This window comes from Cyprinus carpio, chromosome A23 (genome assembly GCF_018340385.1).
Source record: "Cyprinus carpio isolate SPL01 chromosome A23, ASM1834038v1, whole genome shotgun sequence".
Classification (NCBI taxonomy): Eukaryota; Metazoa; Chordata; class Actinopteri; order Cypriniformes; family Cyprinidae; genus Cyprinus; species Cyprinus carpio.
This window is the reverse complement of record NC_056594.1, coordinates 12,462,083-12,472,464: the sequence shown is the minus strand read 5'-3', so window position 1 is coordinate 12,472,464 and position 10,382 is coordinate 12,462,083. Positions and strand designations below refer to the sequence as shown.

The 10,382-nt window shown below is 37.4% G+C and overlaps 2 protein-coding genes across 2 annotated transcripts; one reads left to right on the top strand and one right to left on the bottom strand.

The window, feature by feature from the left end:
* Positions 1 to 315: 315 nt before the first annotated feature.
* On the bottom strand, positions 316 to 5,405 carry LOC109072242 (SUZ domain-containing protein 1). The gene is made up of 4 exons (XM_019088501.2): positions 5,258 to 5,405; positions 4,010 to 4,059; positions 3,642 to 3,911; positions 316 to 2,006 (listed from the first exon to the last, which is right to left on the bottom strand). The coding sequence occupies exons 1-4, from the start codon at positions 5,306 to 5,308 to the stop codon at positions 1,892 to 1,894; spliced, it is 486 nt and encodes a 161-aa protein (XP_018944046.1). The 5' UTR covers positions 5,309 to 5,405; the 3' UTR covers positions 316 to 1,891.
* A 2,746-nt stretch (positions 5,406 to 8,151) lies between these two features.
* On the top strand, positions 8,152 to 9,651 carry LOC109078146 (transmembrane protein 82-like). Its single transcript, XM_042713971.1, has 5 exons — positions 8,152 to 8,170; positions 8,283 to 8,452; positions 8,546 to 8,963; positions 9,210 to 9,391; positions 9,505 to 9,651. Exons 1-5 carry the CDS (start codon positions 8,152 to 8,154, stop codon positions 9,580 to 9,582), a joined length of 867 nt encoding a protein of 288 aa, XP_042569905.1. The 3' UTR covers positions 9,583 to 9,651.
* The last annotated feature ends 731 nt before the right edge of the window (positions 9,652 to 10,382 follow it).

Genomic DNA, 10,382 nt, shown 5'->3' with positions numbered 1-10,382 from the left:
ATATATATATATAGCGAATATGTAATATATTTACCAAAAAATATTTTTATATATATATATATATATATATATATAAAGCAGAGCAGAACTTGGTTTAATCCATCGGTTTTTTGTTGAATATTTGTGTATATCACATGGATAAATATTTTATTTAAGCTGACTTTTAAACATTTTGACATATAGTTGCTACTGGGAGGACTAGCTTGCATCATGTGTCTACAAACCATTGGATGGCATTAGAAGTAAAAGTAAGAATTCCCCATTTAAAAAAAAATGAAAAAATTGAAACAAATATTTTCAAAAATGGTCTCCAGAGACATTATTTAAAAAGTCTTTATTAAATGGGCATTTTGAAAAGTATTTACAGACAGATTTCTGTGTTCTCAGGCAGGCCATGTCTGGTCTGGTCTGTTACAGCACAATGGGTGAACAATGACATGTCAGATTAAAGGGTATTTCCATAAACTGCATGAGGCAGAGATATCACTCATGGATAGCACAAGAGAGTAAGGTTTAGGAAGAAAATCTAAAAAAGCAAAAAAAAAAAAAAGGGAGTTACAGTCAAGAAAGGTAGTATGGCTCTTCATGTAAAGACACTGTATTGCGAGAGCCAAAGCAACTAGGTCAACTTAACACTCCATTAAAGTTGCGTTGTTAAGTGCAGTGTGACACACTTTTCTCTTAGGTTTTAATAAATGTTAAATAATCTCTTATAGGATATTCTGTAATCCAGTCATAGAGGTGTTTTTCAAATGATCTTGAAGCCATTCTTCATGTAAGCTAAACATTGCACCATCATTCAGTTAAAAACCTATCCACTGATACACAACTTCATTCATCCGCTCTTATTTCCTCACAACAACCTGAGTTCCTACATAAGTAAAAAAAAAGAAAAGAAAATGGCCAACAGCAGATTTGATGAGAAAGTGAGGTGAGAGGAGCCAGCGAAATCATTCCTCCCGCCCCCCCTTTACTCCCTTCAGTTCTTTCCAGCACAAGGAATATTTACACAAGTCATCTTTCCACCGGATTTCACTTTAAATGCAGAGGTCTAAAATTGACAACCTTTTTAAATCATATAAAAGGCAAAGAAACGGTTTAAAAATGTGATTTGCTGCACTCATTTAATACTCTACTAGTTCTTGTTTTATTCTTCTTACTTAATGTAGAAATCAGGACAGTCAGAGGAAGACCCATGAGTAAAAGAACAAAAAAAAAAAAGAGAGATAACCGTAAACAATAAAGAACTTAAAGTCAGCTTGAGTTTTCACAACATACCCTCACTGTTTCTTACCAATTTAAAAACATACGGCAATTAGCTTACATAGCCAATAATTACCAAAATTAAAATAAAAGACAAACACAAGCAATACAAAAGCTTGAGAGATGAGTGTGGAAGGGAGGTCTGGATAATTAGTGATATTTCTAGAATTATTGCTTAAGGAAGCTGGTGCCTCTTACTATCCTTTTATAGGTTCTAGCACATCCAGCACTTGTTTTCTTCTGTTTCAAATGTCTCTTCAGAGGGCTTGACTTGACAGGCTGGCTTCCAGTGATGGCTGGAAGGGAAAATGGTTCTGCAGTTCGTTTCATTTCTCTCTATTTTCATTTTGATTTTGGCGGTTGGGGGCTGGACATCACAGTGAGCAGTGTCCGGAAGCGAGGTCCTCATCACAGTGTAAAAGCGGGGAACGTTCCCCATTCGCTCCTCTGGATCGTGTTTCTTTCCCCAGTTACATTCCACACATGCTGTGCTGGATTCAAGAGGGTTTCGTACTTATTTGAAAAACATCCCACATCCTAAATATTGATTAAAAAAAATTTGAATTTCAACAGTAATCTGGGAGACCCACTATCGCCTCTCCTTTTCTCCCAGGAAAGGCTGCTATTCCTATCTGCGCTGGTGGTGAAAGCCTTGTGTACCATCTGGACCTGCTGGCTGTCGAACCACATGGTTTCCTGATCTGTTTTCCTCTGAAAGTGTATGGCTGCTTCCACGTGGGGATCTGATTGAGGATAGACAATATGTAAAACACACACTCAAAAATATACTGAGCATTTTAACATTTTAAAAGCAGCCATTTGTAAATAACAAAACGTCTTGAGCCTTGGTTCTAGAAGTATCCACAGAGATTTCAAAGTTTTCTTAAAGGGTTCATCGGATGCAAAATGCACTTTTATATGGTGTTTGCATATAATGTGTCTTAGCAGTGTGTGGACACAACCTTACTACAATCATAAAAACCATCCACTGTTTTTTTATTTCATCCCCAAAAAACCTAAACGCTTTTAATCATCAAGCTGTTTTGATTTTCAGTCCCAGCCCACAATCTCTGATGGACCCCGTATTAGCATATTTCTGCTCTCAGCCAGTTGTACATTGTCTGCCATTTTCTCAGTGCTCGAGCAGCTGTAGCTACGACAATGTCACGCAAGCAATGCAGGTTTTTTGTAGTTGGATGTAAAAGTGAACTTAGAGTTTAAATTTTCTCCTAACATGAGAACTACTGAGGACACAGTGGATTAGTTTTGTTACACAAAAACAGAAGAGAGGGGTGGAGTGAGCAGTAGCTCATTATCATTTAAAGAGACATGCACCGATACGGGTCGCTGTGAACAGAGTTGTTTTTGACAAGGTAAAAAGGGTGTTGTTTTACATGACCATTGAGGAATTTTAACCAAAGTATTTTGCAGACATTTCACGAAGACCCTAAAGAATCATACCAACTTGTGGAAAATGGGCCATTCACACAGAGCATGTTTTTGCTTTGAAAAATGTGAGATGTGGGCAGTGGAATGGGGAAAAAAATGCAAGGTCAAGAGAGGAGTTCTTCAAAGGGAGAACTTATTTTAACTGGAAAAATGCATCCTATGTAATCCAGCCTTAAGCCATGAACAAAACAAATCAGCTCTGCAACAAATTACAACTTTAATAACTCTGATTAATGAATTAACTTTATGCCATGAAACACTGAAATTCGCTACCGATTTAGAAAAAGCTTATGGCAAGTATAAAAATAAATATATTTTGCTTCTTGCTGCAAGAAAAAAAAAAAAATTATATATACACTACCATCCAAAAGTTTGGGGTCAGTAAGATTTTATATTTTTAAAAGAAATGATCAATTTGATCAAAAATACTGTAAAGACGGTAATATTCATGGTAATAATTAAATATTACAATCTGAAATCACTTTTCTATTTTAATATATTTTAAATGGTAATTTATTACTCCGATAGTAAAGCTGAGCAGTTGTGTTGCTTAATATTTTTGAATTTTCCTTCAATCATTTTTTCAGGAATCTTTGATGAATAGAAAGTTCAAAAGAATAGTATTTATTCGAAATGGAAATCTTTTGTTACATTATAAAAATCTTTACTGTCACTTTTGATCAATTTAATATTTTTATGCTAAACAAGCACTCTATATCGAGGATCTTCCCATAATCCACAACATAAATCGAAGTTGTTGACACAGCTATTATGATGCTCGCTTGTGGTCTTCTACAGAAGCTTATCTAGCTCAGTCTCAGAGCTCATGATGGGAATGCATGGAAAAGTTTATACAATATCATAAAAAAAGTCTATGTAACTTCCAGAACCATGAGAGTTTCGCCCTAATGAGCGTGTCAGTATTTTACCGGTCTGAATTGGCTCTCTCCTGTGGCGTGTCATCAGGAGTAGCACTGCCAAGGATTCTCTTCCTGGCCTCTGCGTATTCTGCCTCTCGCTGAGCTAAGGATTTTACTTGTGGGGAGGGTCGAGTCTGCGTCACAGATGATCCTAAAGATCCATTACTGGAGGGTCGCTTTAAAATACGAATCTGAGGAGGGGGTGCTGCGGGGAGGGAGTCATCCTGGATTACGATGGCTGTTCTCATCGGAGAACGACTCGAACTGCCACTTGAGAGTCTGGAAGAGCATCCAAAAAATAATAATTATTATTAAGAGTAAAACAAGCTACACTGAGCAAAACATGGACTCAAAAACTAAAGGATGACCAGACACACCTTTCTTTCTGACTGATTCGAAGCTTTTCCTCTAGTCTTCTTTCCATTTCCTAAGTCAAACACACAAAAAATGAACACTTCTACTGGAAGAATATCTCATAAAGTTATCTTATAAAACAGTTCAGGCAGGCCGCTGCAAAGAGCCTCTGAAGCAGCAGCAGCCAGTTTTCAATTTCACAAAGTTATTTATATATCCTTAGTGCAGTGGCTAAATTAATGACGAGGCCGAATTACAGAGTGCTGCTCGAGTAGGTAGACAATATGAGGCTTTTCTAAACAGACACTTGAGGGAAACATTCAAAGATGTGTTTACTGAGCCTAAAGGCTGGGGTGTTGACGTCACTGCCAGACAAATACTGACAAACTCTTTAAAAAGTCTCGTGTTTTAAAAGAGCTCAATATCTCTACTAAATGAGAGTAAAGAAACGCGATATGAAATACCATTGAACTTTTTCTGTCAAGGGCATATTTAAAGTTCAGCCCAAAATAAGAAATTCAGTCATTTATTTATTTATTTATTCTGTCATAAAGTTATAACTAGAACGGCTCTTATTGAGATAAACCTTCCATTTTTCATCTAAATCAATACAAATACTTAACTAAATAAAGATATGTTGATTTGCAAATACATTGTTCCACAGTATCACTGACAACAGACCCCAGCACAAATTGAAAACTTGTGAAAAGCGCCTGTTGACTGTCTGAATGGAGACTATCCCACTTCTATATCCCGCTGCTCTGAACTCGTATTTCCGCATGAAATCAACTCATAAAATTACACATCAGAAACACACAGTCCCTTCTCTACGACATTCACCAGGTCTCGGCCGATTCGGCAGCCATCCCTGGTTTCTTATGCAGTGGCAAAGAAAGATTTCCCCCTTTTATTCATCGGAAGTTGCCCCTGCTAACTAGCATTAGTTAGCACAGTTTTATTTCATTACGTCATTTTCTTATAAAACCAATTGTTTTACGCGACGCACGAACGTGTCACTTCACCAACCGCCATGTTCAAAATCGCCTCTATTTTACCTACTGGTTTAAAATAAGAAATATCCCACAACATCTGATTTGGGACCAGTTTCCCTTTAACTGCGGCCTACCGCCCAACTCTGAATATACAGGCGTGACTAGCGCGCTAGCATGAGGCCGGTGGTATGAATCAGCCTAATGCTCCACGCGAGGCTGTCTACATTGAAAAGACATTTTGTGGAAGATAGAAGGAAAGCTCAGCTATCGCATATTTACCCCACTATCTGCGGCCTCTTCCCAGCTCTCGGCGACCTCCTCATCATCCATGTTTCCACTCTTGGCTAACTAGGGGCTTCCCTCAGTCCACAAGCTAACGCACATTTTCCCTCTACAGCTTCAACGAGCCGCTTAGTGTCACACAGTAGCGCCATCTGCTGCAGGGAGGATAGAGTTACAAACATGCTAAGAATCAGTGTTTACACAGTAAATGATAATAATAAAAAAGGCAATAGTTTTACAACAAATGGCACGGGCTGCTACTGTCCAGGTTTCTCAAGGTATGCGCATAAAATAAAAAACAGCGTCCCTTTTAAATCGTTTAATACATTCAACATCATGCTGACGTCCGAGAGATGAAACGATTAGACACAGAAAAAGTCTTAAATAAAAATCTATTTAATCTATGGTTATATGCTTAATCACATACACAGTTAATTATGTTCTCATAACTAACTGTGTCTGTGATTAAGCATATAACCAGATATGTCCAAATATGGTTGGTACAACTCGCGAAGGGCCGAATCAAATGCAGGGTATTCCATTACCACAGACAGCGGCTGGTGAAGGACTGGGCAAGAGTGAAGTTCCAGGCATCAAAGGTGGATTTGCTCATTGCCACGTATCCTAAATCAGGTAGAGTGCAAAAAAAAAAAAAAAAAAACAAGAAAGAGGCTGTGAAAACAACACAATGCAATATAAATAAAAAATCATCTCGGACACAAGAAGTAGTGGACAGCATCCTGAATGAAGGAGAACTTGAAAAGTGCAAGCGCGCGCCCACTCAGGTGACTTCTCCTGATGGTTCAAGTTGTTATCAAAACTCATCTTCCCATCCAGCTTGTGCCTCGTTCTTTCTCGGATGCTGGTTGCAAGGTTAAAAGGTTAGATTTCATGGGCTGTATAGAAAAATACGGTATAATGTGAACGCCAATTCATTTTTCCATAGGATATGGCCTATAATCCGAAAGACACTGTGGTTTCATATCATTTTGACCGAATGAATCTTCACCAGCCAGAGCCTGGCCCTTGGCCACAATATGAGTTCATGTCAGAGCAATGTGAGTCATGCATGCTGCAGGTGAAAGATACTGTTGACACAACAATTGCCTGGTTTTGTGTAAAATGTGAATGCGCTTAATTGAATACTTGAATGAACTCCTAATGACTGAATCATTTTTTCAACAAACTCTGGATGAGTGGTAACTGTTGACTGTTCAAAGCTCTTGAATGCAGTGTAACGTTCAAGCCCTCTTATAAAATCTCTGGAAAGCTCTTGAATGCAGTGTAACGTTCAAGCTTTCAGGGAGGTATCCCGAAGTACACCGCCCCCCAAGAAATAATGATAATTTCACCACAGAACATAATATCAAAGCATAAAAATAATTTCTATAAGCTATAGGGCTATGCAATTATTCGTTAATGTTTAAATATGTAGATTACTTTACTATTTATATAAGCTGCTTATACTATTTATGTAAACTACTTTTTATTTATTTTCCATTGAAACTTTAAACAGGTCTAAATTGTTAAGACAATGTAGCCGCAACTAGCCCTGAATAATATGCACATGAAATGAAACATGTCAACTCACCTCAACATGCCTTTTGCAATCATTTACCCGCCATGTGCAATGTTGAAGTCGCTGTTACAAAAGTGCAGCGAGCAAGACTGTCATTATGTTTGACACTACAATACACTACTACTTTCGTGTAGTCTGCCGTAAAATGTGTCTTATACTTGGTTGTGTAAGGTTTTTTTTTTGGAAAATTTTTTATTTTTAAATTTTTTTATTTTTTTTTGTGGCACTCTCCCTCTGCCATGGTGCTCCTGTTTCTAGATAGACATAACTGACTAATTTGGTTCGGGAGAAGAGATAAAAGCCCGCCCACACTGACATTGATTGGTTGATTTGGCCGAAAAGGCCAATCAGGATGCTCTATGTCTTACACGCGTTCGACGCACACTAGAACACACACGCAAGGTCTCTCGCTCCCTCTCTCTCTCTGCCGTGCGCGCGCTACACGGTTTGAAACACAGGTCTCTGTCTCGCATGCGCTTTTGCTCGCTCGCTCTAGGTTCCGGGAGATTTTTAATTTGCGGCATCAGGAGCCCGCTATCATTATGCATTTTCCCGGGACTTCCGGGAGACTTGGGATGTTCCTCTTATAAAATCTCTGGAAAGTACACATAATATATTAACGCAAATGAAAATAATCCCCAGCAGAGGGCAGAAATGTAATGTTCCTTTATTTCATATTTTTACAATTTTGAATCAAGAACAGGCCTCCGAAATAATTATGGAAATACATTAATAGATTAAACCTTTGTGGCTGTAGAGAAACAAATCAAAGAGTTGTAAAAACTGATCCAAGGACTAAGTGACCTTTGAGACTGTGATACCAAACCTCCAACTGTCATATCTGCACTTGATAAAATATATATGTTTGTAGATCGCAGACATGTCATATCTGCACTTGAGGTCACTAATACAGGCTTTTGATTTAAGTTCATTTTGTTTTGTTTTGTTTTTGTGTGTGTGTGTGTGTGTGTGTGTGTGTGTGTGGCCAATTTGACTAGTGTCTATGTAAACAAATCACTGGCGCACTAAACAATTTCTCACTTAGGAATGTTGTCCTTCATTTCCCGGTTTGTGCCAAGTGTTTTGTGTGTTTGTGTGTTTTGTATGTTTGACCGTTTTACAAGGTGAGTCATATGTGTGTGTGTGTGTGTATGTATATATATATATATATATATATATATATATATATAAATGTCTTATGTTTTATGTTAATCACAGGGCTTGTGGGTGCTTGTGGAATCTGGGTTCTTCGTAACCTTTTAAAAACGTACTTATTTGTTGAGGCACAGAGGTTAGTTATACTGTATGTGCTATGTTGTTTAACCCATGCTGTATGGCTGAAGATAATAGATATTTAATATTATATAATATTTCAATAATAAGATATGACAGTTTTTGTTGATGGTTTTTTTACATTTCTCTTGTCTGTCTTTTATATCGCAGATCCTGAAACAGACATTAAACGAAGGAACAGACTAAATGGTGGACTAATAGAGAAAATTCAGTTCTGGATCCTAACTGTGGTTCTTTCTGTTGTGGGGTCTCGCGTTGCATCTCTAATAGTTTTAGAGTTCTCCCTCAGAACCATTTCAGCACGGATCACAGGAGGATCAGTACGAGCATAATTGATTTATGACATTTAATACATTTGTGCATGACAACTCGTTATCAATCTAGATAAAACGTTCTTGTTCTTTTTTGTTTAGGACTCAATAATGGACCCATTGTTACTTATGATTATCCAGTGCCAGTTCTCCTTGGGCTGCGCACTAACCTGCAGCCTTAATTTCCTCCACGAGGGGGCACCGCAAGGCTGGCTAAGCCTCCTCCTTGCAGCTGGACTGAGCTGGTTCTTGGCAAGCAGGTGCAGCAGAGTATGGCGACATGTAAATACAATGTATCCAATACACAGTTCACAACGCTATTGTGGACTTTGCATTGGACTATTAACCACTGGCACGTCTATATTAGCCTGGCTATGCAGTGCCCTAATTATAACTTTTAGCGTATCTGGAATTGCTGCCATATCAAACATAAACCAACACTTTCTATCAACCACCGAGGCTCTGAAATTTTGGACCCCACTCACAATCTGCTACACTCTGCTGGTTGTGTACATGAATGGTAAGACAATCAAATGGTAAAACTTTACGGTTTTAACACAGTCCTATTCACCGGAATTCAAAAGCATAGTATTTATTTAAAATTTTAATCTTTTGTAACATTAGAAATGTCTTAACTGTCACCTTTGATCAGTGTAACGCATTGTTGCTGAATAAAAGTATTAATTTATATAAAAAAAAAAAAAAAATTCATGCCAACACTGCCCATCATTTGAGTTTAATCATAAGTATATAATCAATCTTTCAGAGGATCGACATCAACCGCCCGGCCAACAGATTCTCAATACAGTCATTGTGCGCCTGGGTGGGCTTTTCGTGTTACTGATTACAGTGGGCAGCTGGTCAGATGTACTCCATGTTCTAATCTGCTTCACTGGTGAAGCTGTGTGCCTGTTACCATCTCAAGACCTTTTGGAAGCCATATATCAGGTTAGAACTAATAATTAATTGCATTTGCTGATCTCTTTATCTCATCCTCAAGGCATCAATTAGATAACTAAGATTTTGTGCATAAAATGTAATCACATATTGTATTTTCACAGCATGTCACCTGTAAAGGCCCATTAAAAAGCCATGGAAAACGCGAGGAACAAAGGACATTGGAAAGGAAACTGGACTAGGCTTGGATGAAAACAAACTTGACCTATACAGCCTGTATATATATATTATATATATTTGGATAAAAGTGTCTGCTATTGGAAAGGAAACTGGACTAGGCTTGGATGAAAACTTTTTTGGATAGATAGATAGATAGATAGATAGATAGATAGATAGATAGATAGATAGATAGATAGATAGATAGATAGATAGATAGGCCTACACACACAGTTTCTCTTCAAAATACAATCTAGGTCGTAAACACAATCCCATGAGGGTCTGTGGTTTGCCTGAAAAATGCACATTTAAGTAAAGAGATGTGCTTTTTAAGTCCTTAATATTTAAAGCGATATAGTCGCTTTAATATTTAAAGTCATTTAAAAACATTTAGTTTTACTCCCGTAACATTAGTGTTTTGATTTTTATGTTCTTTTTATTATTTAAAGTCATTTAAAAACATTTAGTTTTATAGATGTACTAATTTGTTCTCGTTAGGGGTACCACCCCAGCGACGATGCATGAAAATGTTTTGTTTTCCCCACAATGATCCCATTGTACCTAAATATTTAAAGTCATTTAAAAACATTTAGTTTTACTCCCGTAACATTTTAGTACTGCATGAAAAAATCTTATGAATGCCTTCCATAGTTATTTTTGTTTATTTTAGAAGTATTTTTTTTGGAGTTATTAACATGATTAAATTACATTTCAGTTCTTGCCACAAACGCTATTCGTTTTGATGATCTATAGACTTGGATAGGAACAGATAGTAACAAATAGTTGTATTTGCTAGGGTCAGCCAGGCATTATAATAAAGATAACT

Bases quoted from the DNA above. Each gene is read 5' to 3' on its own strand.
- LOC109072242 (XM_019088501.2), bottom strand. From the start codon at position 5,308: ATGGATGATGAGGAGGTCGCCGAGAGCTGGGAAGAGGCCGCAGATAGT. The intron at 3,912-4,009 runs GTGTGTCTGGTC...ATGCTCTTCCAG, and splicing joins CGAATCAGTCAGAAAGAAAG to ACTCTCAAGTGGCAGTTCGA. The intron at 2,007-3,641 runs GTAAAATACTGA...ATCCTCAATCAG, and splicing joins GAGAGAGCCAATTCAGACCG to ATCCCCACGTGGAAGCAGCC.
- LOC109078146 (XM_042713971.1), top strand. The intron at 8,453-8,545 runs GTACGAGCATAA...TTTTTTGTTTAG, and splicing joins CACGGATCACAGGAGGATCA to GACTCAATAATGGACCCATT. The intron at 8,964-9,209 runs GTAAGACAATCA...TCAATCTTTCAG, and splicing joins GCTGGTTGTGTACATGAATG to AGGATCGACATCAACCGCCC.